At 40.1% G+C, this 22,753-nt stretch overlaps 1 protein-coding gene and 2 long non-coding RNA genes across 3 annotated transcripts in view; all 3 read left to right on the forward strand.

Annotated features, from left to right (window-relative positions):
* The first annotated feature begins 531 nt into the window (after positions 1–531).
* The window catches only part of LOC124267685 (endothelin-converting enzyme 1-like), a 36,208-nt gene continuing 13,986 nt past the window's right edge, over positions 532–22,753 (forward strand). The window contains exons 1-4 of the mRNA XM_046702668.1: positions 532–1,342; positions 13,116–13,175; positions 20,877–21,023; positions 21,545–21,634. Coding sequence (XP_046558624.1) covers positions 623–1,342; positions 13,116–13,175; positions 20,877–21,023; positions 21,545–21,634 — 1,017 coding nt within the window. The 5' untranslated portion in view covers positions 532–622. The remainder of the gene's footprint in view (positions 1,343–13,115; positions 13,176–20,876; positions 21,024–21,544; positions 21,635–22,753) is intronic.
* On the forward strand, positions 14,277–15,665 carry LOC124267687. The gene is made up of 4 exons (XR_006896104.1): positions 14,277–14,476; positions 15,112–15,246; positions 15,425–15,515; positions 15,636–15,665. It is a non-coding gene; the product is annotated as an uncharacterized LOC124267687 (long non-coding RNA).
* LOC124267686 lies at positions 19,989–20,870 on the forward strand. The gene is made up of 5 exons (XR_006896103.1): positions 19,989–20,031; positions 20,072–20,109; positions 20,150–20,187; positions 20,228–20,265; positions 20,306–20,870. It is a non-coding gene; the product is annotated as an uncharacterized LOC124267686 (long non-coding RNA).

Genomic DNA, 22,753 nt, shown 5'->3' on the forward strand with positions numbered 1-22,753 from the left:
GGTTCAGCATTAATTTCTGTGTGAGCTTTTATCAAACGTCCGTCAAACCATCATTTGAATTTGTTTTTATCGCCATTACAGTGGCTATATATAGCGTACACAAACGGTAAATATATCGCCAGATGATTGTCAAGTCTCGATTATCAAGCAAAACAGGAATAGAAACAGTGGAAATGATGTTACTGAATCACTGGAAATCATACAGACTGTAGCCACAACAGTTGGTGAACAGATATAAGCTACGCCGTATTTACACAGTATTGTTCTCCGAGTTGACCAGGTGGAGAATACCTGCCCCAGGGCCGACAACGCTGCCCCCATAGTGCCCTGCTGGGCACAGTTATCACCCTGTTTACTCACCACCCGATTGTTACTGATCAGTGAATGGTTCTGCTCAATAGGGCGAAGCTAGGGTCGAGTACACATGCATGCAACAGCGCATAAATAATGACGACCAGGCTGTCCCAGCTCAGTGAGCTCAGCCGTCGAGCCTGGCTTGCGACCACTGACAGCTTTATAAGCCCGTGGCTCGTTACCTGGTCTCAGAAGTCTCGCACCCTCTGCTTAACAAGGAGGTGTGTGAACGTTGCTCCGTCTACGGTGTATTACTCTCTCACTTACCATGGCTGACAACTACAAAGAATTCGACAAATCTCCCATCGTGGACGATGCCGTGTCCATCCATGGCTATTCGTTCAAGAAGCGAGAGATTGCGTTAGGTGGAGTGGCATTGGTGGCGCTCCTGGTCTGTGTCATCTTGGCTGCTTTGCTCGCCTCGGCCAAATCGGGTGGGGGAGAGGGAGGGACTGCGGCAGGTCTTGTGGCCCCCGGGGTACTGGGTGGCCAGACAGAGGGGTTGTGCCTGACCCCCACGTGCATGAAGAGTGCGGCCTATGCTCTTGAGAGTATGAACAACAAGGTGGACCCCTGTGATAACTTTTACCAATATGCATGCGGGACGTGGGCCCTGAAGAACCCCCTGAAGCCAGATGTGTCTCAGTTAACTCCTGCGTGGAACATCTACTACAAAAATCAGGAAAAACTGCGACGTCTGATTGAAACCCCGAGTAGCAGGACATCGTCTTGGGCGTCAGAAAAGAAACTGAAGGACTTCTTCGCATCATGCACTGACCATTACGGTAAGATGGGCCTGCAGGGAAACCCCTTCCTTGACCAGATCGTGGCGAAGGCCGGCGGCTGGTACGCCATCGGGACGTGGAATGAGAGCACGTACGACTTTGAAGATGCCCTAAGGAAAACTCACGTGGATTTTTGGACTAATGCCTTCTTTACATTCTCTGTGAGAACAGATTGGTTGGATTGGAGGAAGACTGCGATTCAGGTAGGTGGCGCTGTTCCTTATGTTTGTACGTGTTCTACACAACATCGATCCTATAGTGACGTTGACGGTGTTGTTGGTGAGTGTTATTAAGATGCACTTAGCCATCCGAAAAAACGGGAATCCCGGAGACACAAGCTACACCCTTGCCCTAGTAGGGAAACCAAGTATATCTATCGAGATATCAATATAACAGCATTATAATGTAGTCATAGTAAGACGGGGTAACAAATCAACCATTATTGTGCAACAAGCCCACACTTTTGAATATGCACACAAACGCATACACACGCGCGCGCACACACACATTCTGGTATATTACATAAAGCTATACTACGCTTCCCATATATTACATAGAAGTATATTACGTTTCCCATATCTTGCGGACCGCTTTACTACGTTTCCCATATATAACATAATACATTACTACGTTTCCCATATATACCATACTACATTATTACGTTTCCCATATATACCATACTACATTACTACGTTTCCCATATATAACATACTACATTACTACGTTTCCAATATATACCATACTACATTACTACGTAACATATGTTATATTTTGGGATTACACTTTCTTAGTAAAGTACAAATTCTATTACTTTTTAGAGTTGAGACCCATCCGGGATTCGAACTCTACCCTGTTCACTACACATACGATTATAGTTCCCTATGCATACGGCCTTACTAAGTTTCCTATATAATACATAAAGCTATAGAAGTTTCTAGGCTATTTACTTAGCAAACTAAGACGGTGACATGTATACAGATCTGGTACGTGTGTATCTGTTCCTACTGCGTCTTCTCAGACCATGTCCTTGAGCTGGAAATGATTTGTACATATGTATTTTTGATCCATGAATACCAAAAGAAAACAAGATCGAGAATCGATCTGTAATTTTTGCCAAACCCGTTAAACTGGTTATAAATAAGCAGCGGGAGACACGCCCCCTTTGGTCACGTGGCCTGCTTTCATAACACCTACCCCGACCGTCACGGACATTAAACACGACGCACATTGTGATGGTGATGCTGCCCTACGTAAATGCATTACTTCAAGTACCAAGATGTATTGTCAACCAAATAAAGACGGGTTATTAGCATATCCATCTACAGACAAAATATATACTCATGCCAATAATGGTTGTCACCCCCTTCAATTTTTTTAATTGGAGAGGGGGTGTGGGGTGGGGGTGTGAGGTGTGTGTGGGGTTGGAGTGGGGAGGGGGGTGACAACCATTATTGGCATAAATATATACGTCGCATGTGCTTTGTGAATATGAATGATAGACCAGTTGAATACGTCTACTGGAAGAATTCCTTGAGTTAAAGGGGAGGGTTAATCCAAGTTCTACCAGGAACGTAGGCCTAGTCTTAGATTTAACTCGCGCGTGCAACCGGGTGTTTGTTTGAAGTTTGATATTTGTGAAATGTTTGAAGTGTTCCGACGGTGTTTTGACAGTGGCCGTCTATATAGCTGGTTCGTGTACGTGTGTCGACTCACTGTGGCGAGATCGGGAAGATTACCTACAAGCAGGGCCGTAACTGGGTTAAAACACGGATGCAAAGGCTGTTTTGGTCTAACACGTATCAGAAATGACATAACTTACAATCAAATCACACCTTGAACATAAAATGGCTATATGGAAACTTGTGAAATCATTGTCAGTGTATACCACTACGTCAGAAAAACGTATGTGCACGGTCGGGTGTTATAGAACACGACATCAGGTGCACAGGTGCATGTGGTAGCTCCCCGTGGTCACAGTGACATTCGTCACCATTGACACACAAAACCTAATGTAACATGCATTCACATCAAAGTGTAGATGTAACGGTTCTCCAAACAAAGGCAATAACCCCCAGCGTGTGATGAGCAAAGTACAGTATGTGTAGCTGTCTTTACTGTACGATGTTATGTCTGTGACCAGCATGGCACACTAACACTACGTCAACACAGGACCGTGAACACCCGACACAACACCTGGGTGTGACCGTGAGTGACACGGGGATACGCTGACATGTACGTGAACACATGTCAGCACACTTGAACACATGACAACACACTTGAACACATGTCAACACACTTGAACACATGTCAGCACACTTGAACACATGAAAACACACTTGAACACATGACAACACACTTGAACACATGTCAACACACTTGAACACATGTCAACACACTTGAACACATGTCAACACACTTGAACACATGACAACACACTTGAACACATGTCAACACACTTGAACACATGGAAACACACTTGAACACATGAAAACACACTTGAACACATGACAACACACTTGAACACATGTCAACACACTTGAACACATGGAAACACACTTGAACACACTTGAACACATATGAACGCATGTCAACACTTGAACACATATGAACACACTTGGACACATGTCAACACACTTGAACACATATGAACGCATGTCAACACTTGAACACATATCAACACACTTGAACACATGGAAACACACTTGAACACATGTCAACCCACTTGAACACATGTCAACACACTTGGACACATGGCAACAAATTGTAAATCAAGTCAACACGTTACAGGGTACATGAAGACATGACAGTACACTGCAACACAAGTGAACTCATTGTAATACATTTGAACATATACTTTAGTGATTCATTCACGAATCATCAAATGACGGATTCTGCTCCCAGTAAAGCAAATATATGTAAAGCAATTTAGTGAGAGGCATTAACAGAGGCTGGAAATCAGTTAATTACCTATCTGTTTATGTGACCTCTCTCAATGATGAAATTACCCATCTGTTTATGTGATGTCTCTCGATGATGAAATTATCCATCTATTTATGTGTGGCTTCTGGCAATGATGAAATTACCTATCTGTTTATGTGTGGCTTCTGGCAATGATGAAATTACCCACCTGTTTATGTGTGGCTTCTGGCAATGATGAAATTACCCATCTGTTTATGTGTGGCTTCTGGCAATGATGAAATTACCCATCTGTTTATTTGACTTCTCTCAATGATGAAATTACCTATCTGTTTATGTGTGGCTTCTGGCAATGATGAAATTACCCATCTGTTTATGTTTGGCTTCTGGCAATGATGAAATTACCCATCTGTTTATTTGACTTCTCTCAGTGATGAAATTACCTATCTGTTTATGTGTGGCTTCTGGCAATGATGAAATTACACATTTGTTTATTTGACTTCTCTAAATGATGAAATTAACTATCTGTTTATGTGACCTCTCTAAATGTTGAAATTACCTATCTGTTTATATGACTTCTCTAAATGATGAAATTACCTATCTGTTTTTGTGACCTCTCTAAATGTTGAAATTACCTATCTGTTTATGTGACTTCTCTCGATGATGAAATTACCTATATCTTTATTTGACCTTTCTAAATGTTGAAATTACCCATCTGTTTATTTGACTTCTCTCAATGATGAAATTACCTATCTGTTTATGTGACCTCTCTAAATGTTGAAATTACCCATCTGTTTATTTGACTTCTCTCAATGATGAAATTACCTATCTGTTTATGTGACCTCTCTAAATGTTGAAATTACCCATCTGTTTATGTGACTTCTCTCAATGATGAAATTACCTATCTGTTTATGTGACCTCTCTCAATGATGAAATTACCTATCTGTTTATGTGACCTCTCTAAATGATGAAATTACCTATCTCTTTATTTGACCTCTCTAAATGTTGAAATTACCTATCTGTTTATGTGACCTCTCTAAATGTTGAAATTACCTATCTCTTTATTTGACCTCTCTAAATGTTGAAATTACCTATCTGTTTATGTGACCTCTCTAAATGTTGAAATTACCTATCTGTTTATTTGACCTCTCTCAATGTTGAAATTACCTATCTGTTTATTTGACTTCTCTCAATGACGAAATTACCTATCTCTTTATTTGACTTCTCTAAATGATGAAATTACCTATCTGTTTATGTGACCTCTCTCAATGATGAAATTACCTATCTGTTTATGTGACCTCTCTAAATGATGAAATTACCTATCTCTTTATTTGACCTCTCTAAATGTTGAAATTACCTATCTGTTTATGTGACCTCTCTCAATGATGAAATTACCTATCTGTTTATGTGACCTCTCTAAATGATGAAATTACCTATCTCTTTATTTGACCTCTCTAAATGTTGAAATTACCTATCTGTTTATGTGACCTCTCTAAATGTTGAAATTACCCATCTCTTTATTTGACCTCTCTAAATGTTGAAATTACCTATCTGTTTATGTGACCTCTCTAAATGTTGAAATTACCTATCTGTTTATTTGACCTCTCTAAATGTTGAAATTACCCATCTCTTTATTTGACCTCTCTAAATGTTGAAATTACCTATCTCTTTATTTGACCTCTCTAAATGTTGAAATTACCTATCTGTTTATTTGACCTCTCTAAATGTTGAAATTACCTATCTGTTTATTTGACTTCTCTCAATGATGAAATTACCTATCTCTTTATTTGACTTCTCTAAATGATGAAATTACCTATCTCTTTATTTGACTTCTCTCAATGATGAAATTACCTATCTCTTTATTTGACTTCTCTCAATGATGAAATTACCTATCTGTTTATTTGACTTCTCTCAATGATGAAATTACCTATCTGTTTATTTGACTTCTCTAAATGATGAAATTACCTATCTCTTTATTTGACCTCTCTAAATGATGAAATTACCTATCTGTTTATGTGACCTCTCTAAATGTTGAAATTACCCATCTGTTTTATGTGACCTCTCTAAATATATGTCTCTACTAATGGGTCTATCTAGGTTTATTTGACTGTCTCGCAATGAAGGTAGTACAGTGGGGGGATAAGTGTATACTTATAAACAGATTTATATGTCTCTACCAGACTAATGGGTCTCAATAATGTGGGTGGACCTCTCACTGTACCGCAATGAAGGTAGTACAGTGGGGGGACTCAGTGTATACTTATAAACAGATTTATATGTCTCTACCAGACTAATGGGTCTCAGTAATGTGGGTGGACCTCTCACTGTACCGTGACGACATAAGGTCGGGTGTTTCATCTGGGAAGATGTTCCTATTAAAACAAAGAAAATACACCGGAGGACATACAAAAGAAACTATCACCCTGGGCATTAACCGGTATGTGTACACAAGGTCAAGTTGTGAACGTGAGGTGTCCTAACTGTCCGTCACTTAGGGGTCACTTGTTGCCGAAGGGGTAGAGGTCAAATGATTGGGTCATGGGTTAAGGGTTAAGGGTTACAGTATTTGTTAATCATTATGGAGCCTGCCTTTCAACCTCTGACTCGGCCGAATTCACTTGGAATTGAAACCTAGGTTTGCCGTGAATATAATTGTTTGTCAGCATCAAGCTGTTCTCGCCACATTCATGAATGTCTGAAACCTGCCTCAGCTGTTGTCTCCAATGTCAAACTGACACACTCTGATGTCGCTGAAGTAAGATGAAGTGCCCGAACTCTTCATCCACGCTTCATCCACTTCACAGTGCGCATGCGTACAAGAATCACGCATCTGCACTTAGCTGTAGTTTCTGAACAGTCGTGAACAGTTATGTGGTCGTAACGAGCCCCTATTTCTGAACGGTGATCACATAGATTAACAAAAAATCTGTGAAACATACCTCCCGTGAAACATACCTCCCGTAAAACATACCTCCCGTGAAACCCTGTTATACTCAGCAATATTCAAAGTATATGAAGTGGAATCTGTCGACACCGACCAATCCGGATCCCTGCATGTACCAGCTTCTGCTAGCCATGGTATATTTACATTTCGGCCCCGACCTTTAGTCTGGCCTAGTCATCGTAACAGTATTTGTGATGCAAGGTGTTCCTGACGCTAGGTTTCCCTTTAGAGACTACTGGCGTTACCCCTCGACTGCAGGCACTACAATATATATATATGAATATCGCATCTGTTGTCAAGTGTCTAACTGGTTTCAGTTGCACATATTGTATAAGTCATGAGAATTGGCTCCAGGACATGACGTTTGATCAACAGTTCTTTGTAAACCCGATAGAAGATCTCTTGATATAGCGCTCCATTTCGGTCGTGTCTCATGTTCATCGAGTTAGATTACTGGATAACATCGAGATGATCACTATTGATTGTGTCCCAGATTACAGTAGGCCCTAGACTTCTACGACCCTTCTACATTCACCACACCTGAATCTCCATATGTGACGTATCTAGAGATTTATCCAAGGCATCTTACCATAATTAACGCATTGTAGTCAAAGAACCCTTTAACCCGTAAACGCTGCTTTTTAGGCAATATCCTATAACCTATAATTGTTAAGTGTAGACAGCATACATAGGCAATCCAAGGAGGTAATCGCCTCAAGGCTGACTGGCGGGTGCCTATCACTTTCACACGAGGTAGTAATACTATCGCCAGGAGAGTTGATGTTATCCCCGCTAGTGCTTGGGGCCTTTCAAACAGCTCCTGACCTGTCTCTCTGATGACAGAAACGTAGAACTTCTGATAATGACCTCTAACAGACCTTCCTAGCGACATTGTGCATGAAAGGACATGCGCTTACTGAGGGGTTGTAGTGAAAGGACATGTGCTTACTGAGGGGTTGTAGTGAAAGGACATGCGCTTACTGAATAGTTGTAGTGAAAGGACATGCGCTTACTGAGGGTTGTAGTGAAAGGACATGTGCTTACAGGGGGTTGTAGTGAAAGGACATGTGCTTACAGGGGTTGTAGTGAAAGGACATGTGCTTACTTAGGGTTGTAGTGAAAGGACATGTGCTTACTGGGGTTGTAGTGAAAGGACATGTGCACAGAGGCTTAGTGAAAGGGCATGGCTTGTAGTGAAAGTGACATGCGCTGCGCTTACTAAGGGGTTGTAGTGAAAGGACATGCGCTTACTTGGGGTTGTAGTGAAAGGACATGCGCTTACTGAAGGTTGTAGTGAAAGGACATGTACTTACTGAGGGGTGTAGTGAAAGGACATGCGCTTACTGAGGGTTGTAGTAAAAGGACATGTGCTTACAGAGGGTTGTTGTGAAAGGACATGCGCTTACTGAGGGGTTGTAGTTCAAGGACATGCGCTTGCTGAGGGGTTGTTGTGAAAGGACATGTGCTTACAGAGGGTTGTAGTGAAAGGACATGCGCTTACTGGGGTTGTAGTGAAAGGACATGCGCTTACTGGGGGTTGTAGTGAAAGGACATGCTTACTGGGGCTTACTGGGGTTGTAGTGAAAGGACATGTGCTTACTGGGGTTGTAGTGAAAGGACATGTGCTTACTGGGGGTTGTAGTGAAAGGACTTGCGCTTACTGAGGGTTGTAGTGAAAGGACATGTGCTTACAGAGGGTTGTAGTGAAAGGACATGTGCTTACAGGAGGGTTGTAGTGAAAGGACATGTGCTTACAGGGGTTGTAGTGAAAGGATATGTGCTTACAGGAGGTTGTAGTGAAAGGACATGTGCTTACAGAGGGTTGTAGTTAAAAGACATGCGCTTACTGAGGGTTGTAGTTCTTCGTGTGTGTTTAGATGCTCATTTTCTATAAAACAAAAACATGTTAGAAAGAGCGGATTTATTACACTCCTGCTGTTCAGAATCAGTTTCAATCTTATCATCACGTTAGTGACATGTTATAACCGAGGTGACGCATCCAAGAACTGTCAATACAACGTGACAACAACCTGACTATGCATACAATCATATATCTATATGAACATATACATTGTGCAAGTAAATGTAGACTGTACAGAACATATACATCAACCGTACCCGCCTGTAAAACAATTCAAGCTGATACAATGGCTGTAAGTCACCAGACCAACTGGTACATATTCTATTGATGATCAATTACTATGGGAAACACTACTATTAATGATTAGAGGGAAGACAATTTATTATGCCTCAACTCAAAAGAAAATTATGTTGCATACAGAAAACAAGTTGGAATCAGAATTAGCCTCCCAGGAAATCAGACTAGATAAATCAGATACAGACATAACAAAAAGTGATATACTAAAAGAAATTAACGAAATCAGGACTAATTTAGATGACATTAATGAAATGAAAATACAAGGGATGCTAGTCAGATCAAAGGCTAAATGGATAGAACAGGGCGAAAACCAACAAAATACTTTTTGAAGCTTGAAGCCAGAATTTTTTAAAATAAATCCTTTGTAGAATTAGAAAAAGGTGATGGAACAGTCCTAAATGACCTTGACACTCTATCAAAAGAGGTGAAATCTTTTTATGAAAAACTATATACACAACAAGATGTAAGTCCTATAGATCTAGATGAACTTTTAAAAGATATTACCATACCAAAACTAAGTGATGAACAAACAACCAGTATGGAAGGTGAATTAACAAGAGGTGAAGTCTTGACAGCCTTAAAAAATATGAAAAATGATAAAAGCCCAGGTCCTGACGGTTTTACAACCGAATTTTAAATTTTTTGGGGAATGATCTTGGCGAATTCTTGATTAAATCTCTGAATTTTGCTTTTCAAACTGGAAATTTATCTGTCTCCCAGAAACAGGGACTTATAACATGTATTCGTAAAGGAAATAAGCCCAAAAGGTTTTTAAAGAACTGGCGACCCATTTCGATTCTAAATATTTCATATAAAATTGCTGCTGCAGCCATTGCCAACAGAATTAAGCCTATTCTTCCGAGGTATTATCAGTGAAGACCAAAAGGGCTTTATCATTGGAAGATACATAGGAGAAGTAACTAGACTAATTTATGAGCTGATGGAACATTCCGGAACATATCAAATCCCTGGACTACTCCTATTGATTGACCTTTTGAGAAAGCTTTTGACTCGATTGACTTCAAATATATTCTCAATGTTCTCAATTTCTATCACTTTGGACCAGATTTGATTCAATGGGTAAACCTTTTCTATCATGAGATTGAATCCAGTGTATTGGTTAATGGCTTTGCATCACCCTCCGATAGGGGATCCTCTATCGCCTTATATATTTTTGGTTTGTGTAGAAATTTTGGCCTTAATGATAAAAAATAATAGGTATATAAGAGGAATAAAAATTGATAATATTGAATACATTATGTCACAATTTGCTGATGATACGACGATGACACTGGATGGTTCTGAAAGATGTCTTTATGCTGCTTTAAATACATTACAATTCATTGCAAGATTCTCTGGGCAAAAAATTAATATTGAAAAAACACACATTTCCTTTGGAAGAAACACAGTTTTGAAATCACTCCTGCTTCCAAATTAAATCACTTATTTCCTTCCCTCCCAAACCCTCCAGACCATGTCTTAAATAAGCTTCAAAAGCTATGTTTTAGATTTATTTCGAAAGGAAAACCAGACAAAGTTAAAAGGGACATTATTACATCTCTCCCCAAACATGGTGGATTAAAGGTACCAAAAATCAAAGAGAAAATTGCGTCCCAAAAGCTTGGATGGGTAAGAAAACTATTACAAAAACCAAATAAGTGGGACTATCTTTTTCTTAGAAAGATAACATGTGAAATTTACCTATGGTCTGCAGACAGCAATTATATTAAAACTGTTGTTACTCCAACCTTAACTAATCAGTTTTGGAAGGATGTGTTACTTGCTTGGGCTTGGTTCACATCTAAGCAAAAAGATACTATTACAAGTGAATTTGAAATCCAGTCACAGTCTATCTGGTGTAATGATGACATATTGGTTGATAACAAACCTATTTTGTATAAATATTGGTACAACAAGGGAGTTATGTTTGTATCTGACATGTTGACAGCAGAAGGGAAATTTCTATCCTTTGATGACTTTATAGATCTATATAAACTCAGAACAAATTTCCTGACCTTTGAAGGGGTCAAACAAGCAATTATTACATACATGTTAAAGATAAATATTTCACATTCTACAACTTTGAAAATTAAACCGACATACCCTTTTAATTTGTCTCAACTAAAGTTCAGTGAAAAAGGTAGCAAATATTTCTATGAAAAACTCCTATGCTCTAAATTAAAAATAGAACACTATAATAAAAACAGGGAGAGCTTGAATCTAAATCTCCTACCAAAGGACTGGGAAATATTTAATATTATCCCATGGAAGTGCACCTATAGTATTGATCTAAGATGGTTACAATACAGAATTATCCATAATATTCTACCTACAAAACAGCTTTTGTTTAAGATCAAGTATATAGACTCTCCAATTTGCAGTTTCTGTAAATATAACATTGAATCAACTACCCATCTATTTTGGGACTGTGAAATTGTGCAAGATATCTGGAAAAACCTCCAGTCATGGCTCTTAACTGACTTGAATATTCCGTTATATTTCACAAAACAGAATGTCTTTCTTGGAATTAGAGGAAAAAATAATATTCCAATTAATGCCATAATACTTGTTGTAAAGCAAGTTATCTTTAGACACAGCAGAAATTCAACTGTACCCTTTATCAGTCATGTGAAAAGGGAGATAATTAGGTATTATTACATTACAAGATATGTTTATTCTTCCTCTTGTGGTGATGACAAATTTTTCTCCTTTTGGTCATCTCTACATACACTTTTCCAACACTATAAGGAGAGGGCTGAATGATTTTGTCTGTCATCCTTATTTCATATAGACACAAATTGAATGCATATCCACCTGTACATTCATACGTATCTACATACATACACACATATACGTACCCGTACATACATACATACACATACGTACTTACATATACGTACGTACGTATGTACATACACACACATATGTACATATATACACATACATACATACATACATACATACATACATACATACATACATACATACATACATACATACATACATACATACATACATACATACATACATACATACATACATACATACATACTTTTTTATAGAAATATCATTGATTGCTTTTGTAATCTTGTATATCAGCACAATTGTACCTATCAATGTAATACGTTGACCACATGTACTGTACCTATAAACAAGTAAAAAAATGGTAAATACACCCCACCCCCAAAACTGTTACATATTACTTATGACAACCATTCCTGGTACAGTGTTCGTAACATCAGCCGTACGTGACGTCAATAGAAATATCTTTTGAAATGTGGATCTGATCTCACTGTGGTACATTCATGATGCCCGGGGCACCGTGTCCACTAATGGCCTGAATCGCAGTTCGTGGGGTCAAAACATATTTCGTATCAGCCAGTGACAAGGCGTGTTTTGTTCGTCCCAGGGTGTACGGACACGGATGGGTGCTCATCGAGGGTCAGCAGTTATAGGTTGTCTGACTCACTGACTGAACAACCCACAGTAGAGTACATCGACAATACGCAGAGCCTGCCAGATATAGGGATGACAAACACCATCACTTATTGTTCTCCCGAGTGGACTGACTATCATTAAAAGTACACATCATCTCAACACAACAACACCCTGGTAGTACGCTTGACACGAATATAAGTATTGACATAGTTATTGTGATTATTCCGTATCACATTGATATTCGAAACAACCCAGTACTAACAATGATGATAATTTTATAGATAAACAACTTATTTATTCTGTGAAAGGCGACGAAAGGCGACGTTTCGACATGTCCTTGATTCTAATGTCGTTCAAGGAATGTCAAGGAATTATCACTTGCTTGCTCATCACTTGCTTGACAACGACATTAAAATCTATGTCGAAACGTCGTCTTTCACAGAATAAAGAAATTGTATGTCCATATAATTATCATCATGTTGTCAATAAAGTTAATGTAAACATATGCTGTATATTTCAGATTGACCTGTCAGGGACTGGGCTTTCCTGGATCTACTATGTCCGCCCCGAAGGTGCACCGGTAAGTAAATAAATATACAATACAATACAATACAATACAATACAATACAATACAATACAATACAATACAATATAGTTTATTAAAGTCTCAGCATTTGTACAGCAAGAGTTAAAATACGGCATTTTGAATATTAAAAAGGTAAAAGTACAAATGCCACCCAAAAGGGTTATGAGAGACCATATTTTACAAAATGAGTGTACATGTATTTTATGGCTATGTAAAAGAGATAACATGTTACATGTTATTATAAACATAGGCACAATATAAAAATATAAATATAAGGAATTTAAATGATTAAATACACAGTTAAAGGTAAAATATTAAGTAACATGCTGCAACTGGATCCCAATAACTGCTGTTGTGGGTGAACTGATCATTTAACGTCAAAGAGTGTTTACGTACTGTCCCCCACCAACTCCCAAGCCCAGTCTGTTATATACAGACATATACACCGTGTTTATATCGGGACGGTCTGTAGACACAGGACTCAGTCAAGCAGTCAGGGCACGACCTTCCACGTGTTGTGGAAGCTGGAGGAACTCCCTGGTTATTCATCTGTGACGGGGGAAACAGTGAAGGCGTAGGGGCGGGAGGGGGGCGCGAGGGTTGAAGGAATTTTAAGGGTGGCTGTACCCAACAGTGTCGGCAGTGTACGGATTTCCAACAACAGGAATGTTGTCAATTGGTCAAAGATAGAATTGTATGTACAAGGGTTGACGGTGTGCTATATGTGTAGGGGGACGAGCAGAGATAGAATTGTATGTACAAGGGTTGACGGTGTGATATATGTGTAAGGGGACGAGCAGAGATAGAATTGTATGTACAAGAGTTGACGGTGTGATATATGTGAAGAGGGACGAGCAGAGATAGAATTGTATGTACAAGAGTTGACGGTGTGATATATGTGACTGACTGACTTAGTTTAGTTTTACGCCGCTTTTAGCAATATTCCAGCAATATCACGGCGGGGGACACCAGAAATGGGCTTAACACATTGTGCCCATGTGGGGAATTGAACCCGGGCCTTCGTCGTGACGAGCCAACGCTTTAACCACTAGGCTACCCCACCGCCTGATATATGTGAAGAGGGACGAGCAGAGATAGAGTTGTATGTACAAGGGTTGACGGTGTGATATATGTGAAGAGGGACGAGCAGAGATAGAATTGTATGTACAAGGGTTGACGGTGTGATATATGTGAAGAGGGACGAGCAGAGATAGAATTGTATGTACAAGGGTTGACGGTGTGATATATGTGAAGAGGGACGAGCAGAGATAGAATTGTATGTACAAGGGTTGACGGTGTGATATATGTGAAGAACGAGCAGAGATAGAATTGTATGTACAGGGGTTGACGGTGTGATATATGTGTAGGGGGACGAGCAGAGATAGAATTGTATGTACAGGGGTTGACGGTGTGATATATGTGAAGGGACGAGCAGAGATAGAATTGTATGTACAAAGGGTTGACGGTGTGATATATGTGTAGGGGGACGAGCAGAGATAGAATTGTATGTACAAGGGTTGACGGTGTGATATATGTGAAGAGGAACGAGCAGAGATAAGTGTATGTACAAGGGTTGACAGTGTGATATATGTGAAGAGGAACGAGCAGAGATAGAATTGTATGTACAAGGGTTGACGGTGTGATATATGTGAAGAGGAACGAGCAGAGATAGAATTGTATGTACAAGGGTTGACGGTGTGATATATGTGAAGAGGTACGAGCAGAGATAGAATTGTATGTACAAGAGTTGACGGTGTGATATATGTGAAGAGGGACGAGCAGAGATAGAATTGTATGTACAAGGGTTGACGGTGTGATATATGTGAAGAGGGACGAGCAGATATAGAATTGTATGTACAAGGGTTGACGGTGTGATATATGTGAAGGGGGACGAGCAGAGATAGAATTGTATGTACAAGAGTTGACAGAGGTGTGATATATGTGAAGAGGGACGAGCAGAGATAGAATTGTATGTACAAGGGTTGACGGTGTGATATATGTGAAGAGGAACGAGCAGAGATAGAATTGTATGTACAAGGGTTGACGGTGTGATATATGTGAAGAGGTACGAGCAGAGATAGAATTGTATGTACAAGGGTTGACGGTGTGATATATGTGAAGAGGAACGAGCAGAGATAGAATTGTATGTACAGGGGTTGACGGTGTGATATATGTGAAGAGGTACGAGCAGAGAAGATAGAATTGTATGTACAGGGGTTGACGGTGTGATATATGTGAAGAAGGGACGAGCAGAGATAGAATTGTATGTACAAGGGTTGACGGTGTGATATATGTGAAGAGGGACGAGCAGAGATAGAATTGTATGTACAAGGGGTTGACGGTGTGATATATGTGAAGAGGGACGAGCAGATATAGAATTGTATTTACGAAAAAGGGTTGACGGTGTGATATATGTGAAGGGGACGAGCAGAGATAGAATTGTATGTACAAGAGTTGACAGTGTGATATATGTGAAGAGGGACGAGCAGAGATAGAATTGTATGTACACAAGGGTTGACGGTGTGATATATGTGAAGAGGGTACGAGCAGAGATAGAATTGTATGTACAAGGGTTGACGGTGTGATATATGTGAAGAGGTACGAGCAGAGATAGAATTGTATGTACAAGGGTTGACGGTGTGATATATGTGAAGGAACGAGCAGAGATAGAATTGTATGTACAAGGGTTGACGGTGTGATATATGTGAAGAGGAACGAGCAGAGATAGAATTGTATGTACAAGGGTTGACGGTGTGATATATGTGAAGAGGTACGAGCAGAGATAGAATTGTATGTACAAGAGTTGACGGTGTGATATATGTGAAGAGGAACGAGCAGAGATAGAATTGTATGTACAAGGGTTGACGGTGTGATATATGTGTAGGGGGACGAGCAGAGATAGAATTGTATGTACAAGGGTTGACGGTGTGATATATGTGAAGAGGGACGGGCAGAGATAGAAATGAATATACAAGGTTTGACGGTGTGATATATGTGTAGGGGGACGAGCAGAGATAGAATTGTATGTACAAGGGTTGACGGTGTGATATATGTGTAGGGGGACGAGCAGAGATAGAATTGTATGTACAAGGGTTGACGGTGTGATATATGTGAAGAGGGACGGGCAGAGATAGAAATGAATATACAAGGTTTGACAGTGACAGACTACAATAGCCACCTTATATGGAATATGTAGACTTGACTTTGTAGTATTTCAACACCACTGGAATACCTGTCTTCTCTAGAAGTTCAATACTAGCAATTTGAACATTCCTTTCACAGTTTGAAACAATCTGGTTCACAATGTATTGCATACTGCACTTTGTGAAAGAGCATTAGGAGCCGACAGATATCGTGTAGATAGGACATCTCAGCCTGTGTCCGTTGCGTGAGGCTTCCATTTCCTTGCAGTTAGACTGAGGCAAAGACAATGACAGACAGACGTATTGATGTGCGCGTTCAGGTGATATGCTGGTATATAGCTTGACCTGGAGGCGATTGTCTATCAATTACAAAATATCATAAAAGAACACATCTGGTATTATTTGTAGGACAACAAAGTCACGCGATCGAATACAATTGTCGCTATTGCTGAAATCGGCTTGACGCTTCCTAACCTGAAAATTACCTGAAGTTCAATGCTATTACAATGCTTCAGAGGCCATTCCCTAGCCAGATAGTTGCCTATTTCTATGTACTGGTCTTTAAGTTTATTGTGGGTAGACAGTACACCAACCCCTACCCAGTCTTAAGTAGTTGTCTACAGAAGCACAGGTTCACACATCTGTGTTAGTGAGGGAGCGGATTAAACAAGGCTTGACTGACATCTCCAGCTGGGTCGAGTTCCATCTGTGTTTCAACCAGTACTGAATCACACGGACGATCTGTTACGTAATTCATTGAAGCCAGTGCTGACATGATGATATGCTACTGTGATGATATGCTACTGTGATGATATGCTACTGTGATGATATGCTACTGTGATGCTATGCTACTGTGGTGATATGCTACTGTGGTGATATGCTACTGTGATGCTATGTTACTGTGATGCTATGCTACTGTGATGATATGCTACTGTGATGATATGCTACTGTGGTGATATGCTACTGTGGTGATATGCTACTGTGGTGATATGTTACTGTGATGCTATGCTACTGTGGTGATATGCTACTGTGATGCTATGTTACTGTGATGCTATGCTACTGTGATGCTATGCTACTGTGATGATATGCTACTGTGGTGATATGCTACTGTGGTGATATGCTACTGTGGTGATATGTTACTGTGATGCTATGCTACTGTGGTGATATGCTACTGTGATGCTATGCTACTGTGGTGATATGCTACTGTGATGATATGTTACTGTGTGGTGATATGCTACTGTGGTGATATGCTACTGTGTGGTGATATGCTACTGTGGTGATATGTTACTGATGCTATGCTGATATGCTACTGCTGTGATGATATGCTACTGTGATGATACTACTGTAATGATATACTACTGTGATGATATGTTACTGTGATGCTATGCTACTGTGGTGATATGCTACTGTGATGATATGCTACTGTGGTGATATGCTACTGTGATGCTATGCTACTGTGGTGATATGCTACTGTGATGATATGCTACTGTGGTGATATGCTACTGTGATGATATGCTACTGTGATGCTATGCTACTGTGATGATATGTTACTGTGATGCTATGCTACTGTGATGCTATGCTACTGTGGTGATATGCTACTGTGATGATATGCTACTGTGATGACAATATACTATAATTGTATGAGGATAGTCATCCATGAACAAGGAAAAGGGTTATTGACAAAATGTCGTGACGTTTTCTCATCTGGCTGAAGTTGACAGGTTGTTGGCTGTACACAGCTCAGACGACGTGTGGAGTTCTGTACACCATATCTTCACAGTTCACGTCACATTCAGTTTAGTCCAGTCAATTTATGTGAATACCCACCACAAATTGCAACAGAAATGATTTCAACTGTTTTAAGACCCTGAACCATTCCTTTATAACATATAAAAAGTCTAGGAAAATCTCAGTGGTGCAACAATGTCAAATTCGACCCTCAAGGTCATAGGGGTCATCTTCGCTTTCGAAATCTTAGATGGAAATGCAACCTTGTTTTTATAATCTACTCAATTGTGTCATGTTATATATCAAATAAAAGCTCTGTTTACAGGCTTTTCAAAGATATATGATTTAATAGTCTCATCATATTTGTTCTATTTTTTTAAAAAAACGGTCCCAGGAATTATGAAAAATATTGCCCCGACATCCACATGTATATATATAGGCAATGATTATGCCTAAAAATATCATTCTTCACCAGTTAGTGTGACGAACATGAAGAAATATTGTGATGGATCTGTATCAACCAATAGTCTATCAAATAATCAGAGATCTTGGTTGTTCCACAAGATCTGAACAATCCCAACCCCCTAACCCTCCACACTCACACCGAGATTAGTTTCTGAACTCCGCTTTATTCGATCGATCTACAGATTATATTCGAATGAACTGCACGCAAGTCTCCACGGTCTGTAGTGGTATTAGTGTGACATAAAGGTAGTGTGACGTGTAGTGTTGGACAGATACACCGTCTACAGTCTCCATTGTCTGTAGTGTTATAAGTGTGACATAAAGGTAGTGTGACGTGTAGTGTTGGACAGATGCACCGTCTACAGTCTCCATTGTCTGTAGTGTTATAAATTGTGACATAAAAGGTAGTGTGACGTGTAGTGTTGGACAGATACACCGTCTACAGTCTCCACGGTCTGTAGTGTTATAAGTGTGACATAAAGGTAGTGTGACGTGTAGTGTTGGACAGATACACCGTCTACAGTCTCCATTGTCTGTAGTGTTATAAGTGTGACATAAAGGTAGTGTGACGTGTAGTGTTGGACAGATACACCGTCTACAGTCTCCATTGTCTGTAGTGTTATAAGTGTGACATAAAGGTAGTTTGACGTGTAGTGTTGGACAGATACACCGTCTACAGTCTCCACGGTCTGTAGTGTTATAAGTGTGACATAAAGGTAGTGTGACGTGTAGTGTTGGACAGATACACCGTCTACAGTCTCCATTGTCTGTAGTGTTATAAGTGTGACATAAAGGTAGTGTGACGTGTAGTGTTGGACAGATACACCGTCTACAGTCTCCACGGTCTGTTGTGCTATAAAGTGTGACATAAAGGTAGTGTGACGTGTAGTGTTGGACAGATACACCGTCTACAGTCTCCATGGTCTGTTGTGTTATAAGTGTGACATAAAGGTAGTGTGACGTGTAGTGTTGGACAGATACACCGTCTACAGTCTCCATTGTCTGTAGTGTTATAAGTGTGACATAAAGGTAGTGTGACGTGTAGTGTTGGACAGATACACCGTCTACAGTCTCCACGGTCTGTAGTGTTATAAGTGTGACATAATGATAGTGTGACGAGTAGTGCTGGACAGATACACCGTCTACAGTCTCCATGGTCTGTAGTGGTATTAGTGTGACATAAGGTAGTGTGACGTGTAGTGTTGGACAGATACACCGTCTACAGTCTCCACGGTCTGTAGTGTTATAAGTGTGACATAATGATAGTGTGACGAGTAGTGCTGGACAGATACACCGTCTACAGTCTCCACGGTCTGTAGTGGTATTAGTGTGACATAAAGGTAGTGTGACGTGTAGTGTTGGACAGATACACCGTCTACAGTCTCCACGGTCTGTAGTGGTATAAGTGTGACATAATGAGTGTGAGTGTGTGTAGTGTTGGACAGATACACCGTCTACAGTCTCCACGGTCTGTAGTGGTATTAGTGTGACATAATGACAGTGTGACGTGTAGTGTTGGACAGATACACCGTCTACAGTCTCCACGGTCTGTAGTGGTATTAGTGTGACATAATGATAGTGTGACGTGTAGTGTTGGACAGATACACCGTCTACAGTCTCCACGGTCTGTAGTGGTATTAGTGTGACATAATGACAGTGTGACGTGTAGTGTTGGACAGATACACCGTCTACAGTCTCCACGGTCTGTAGTGGTATTAGTGTGACATAATGACAGTGTGACGTGTAGTGTTGAACAGATACACCGTCTACAGTCTCCACGGTCTGTAGTGGTATTAGTGTGACATAATGATAGTGTGACGTGTAGTGTTGGACAGATACACCGTCTACAGTCGGAGACGACAGGGACGGATGAATGGCATGAGACGACCGACAGACGGAATGTGTGTCACCCATGGTTGAGGATAACGCCGAGTCATGGTATGACATTGTTTACACTGGCGTTATTTAACTGGCTCGCGTTCAAGCCAAGACTGAAGTGAATGACATTTACATGTGAAAGTGAAAGTCTTTTACATGTCTCGGACAAACATGAATAAGACATGTATTCATATGAAAAATACATTATGTGCACGCACCAATTTGGGTGTAAGATTTATGAAACAGCTGTTACACGTACACCTGGAGAACAGCCAAACATCGTTTACCGTATATTTCATATATAAAAAACTAGTTTTCATTTATTCAAAGACACAGGTCTTTGGTTCGTTATTGGTCTCACTTGCGACACTTCAGTTTTTATTGGCAGGTTGAAACGGGTCGAGATAACTGTTTAACTGTGTAACTGTTTAAATCAATCAAATGGCTGTCTGCAGTCCTTATTTCCCTATGTTTGCTGCAGTTCATCGTCGACTACAAGCACTTCATGCGGACTGTCGCCGGCTTCCTCATCCGTGATTCTGAAGTCAACATCACAGCAACCGAGAAAACAGAACGTCTTGACACCTTCGTCGATGACGTGTATCTGGTGGAATCAACACTGGCAAATGTAAGTAAACCAAACACTAGTGGGTAAAATAACTACAGCCTTGACCAATGTGTGGCTACACCTGGGTAAAATAACTATAGCCTTGACCAATGTGTGGCTACACCTGGGTAAAATAACTACAGCATTGACCAATCTGTGGCTACACCTGGGTAAAATAACTACAGCCTTGACCAATTGTGTGGCTACACCTGGGTAAAATAACTACAGTTCATGACGGTTCAGTACAAGCTGTTGTGCGTGAAACAAATTACAATGACATGTTAGAGGGGTAAAGTAACGTCAACCCACTTATCCGACCCCATACGTTATCCCTACTTGGGGGGTCTGTGTGAGAGTGAATGCGTGTACCTTTACACGGCCTTTGGTAATATTACAGCGAAATGAGCTTCACATATTACACCCATGGTCTTCGTCATGACGAGCCAAGCGGTATGCACGGACCTACATACACAAACAAACTTACATGTATACATTCACGGACCTTCATGCACATTGTTTAAAATTTCTGTTTATGATTTCAGATCACGAGTCACTCTGACCCGTCTGAAAATCCCCATGACTACCAGAACCGCGTGAAACTGCGAGATCTCAACACTATGACAAACACTGCGGTAAGATGTAGCATACTTAGGAAGTGTTATTCAGGTCTGACCAGAGTAACCACCCTTACGATCGCCACTGGAAGGTGAAAAATACCATGGGTGTCTGCAAACATGGGTCTAGTCATTGTGTTTCAAATCGATAAAGTTCTCTTTTATACGTTTTCATTGTTATCAAAACATTGCTTTTACAGATGGAACACAGTCGCTTTTTTGAATAGAGGATATTTTTTGTGTGTCTAGTGTAATATCAGGTATCTGCATCATATTTCACTATGCACATGAAATATTCTATTTGATTTATGCTTCAAGTTTGTTTAATTCAAATTCAAACATTATTGATCTGAGAAAAACTGATTAACGAAGTCCAAATTCTGCCAACTGTGACTTTTTTGCCAACTCAGCTTAAACGTCAGAACTCGGTGCTGGCGCATGACTAGATAAGGAAGGACCACCAGCAAACATAGCGCGGTGAGACAAACTGAAGAGAGCGATTGAGCATAACCCAGAAACTATTTACAGTGTCAATAAGCTTAAAATTGTTAATACATATAATGACCGCTGCCATTTATTGTGTTGTGTAACGACATACTGGACATAGAAACGTTGAGCCTCGAAGTAGTTCCGGTAAAGTGGTCTTGCCACTGTAGTAAACATATCACATTTCTGTCAGGGCACTCACTCATTCACTGTCTCTCACACTTAAGTAAAACTATGTAATGTTCTTCCATAAAGATGATTTTATAGATATTTTCTATTTTATCTTTGAAAATTGATTAACCTCACATGAAATGTACGGGACTCTCACTCAGTAGAGTCAAGTAGATTTATGAAAGTCAGGAATAGAGTGACGTCTGTCTGAACCGTGGAGAGATAAAATAAACCGTCATATTTCCCTGCTGGTGTCCTCTGCAGACTGTTGAGTTAGACAAAGTAATGCATGATTTGACGTAAGACGGAATACGACCTCATTTACATGTTTGATGTACAGGCTGACGGATCCCCTCGTCCCTGATTGAAAGAAACAAGAAAACTTGAAACATAGCAGTTACTTCCGTGTTTGTGGAGACTAGCAGGTTCAGGCGACAGCTTAATCGTGGTTACACCAACTTTCAGCATATTAAAATTGTT

This window comes from Haliotis rubra, unplaced genomic scaffold, assembly GCF_003918875.1.
Source record: "Haliotis rubra isolate DU_JTF1 unplaced genomic scaffold, ASM391887v1 Scf133, whole genome shotgun sequence".
NCBI classification, from domain to species: Eukaryota; Metazoa; Mollusca; class Gastropoda; order Lepetellida; family Haliotidae; genus Haliotis; species Haliotis rubra.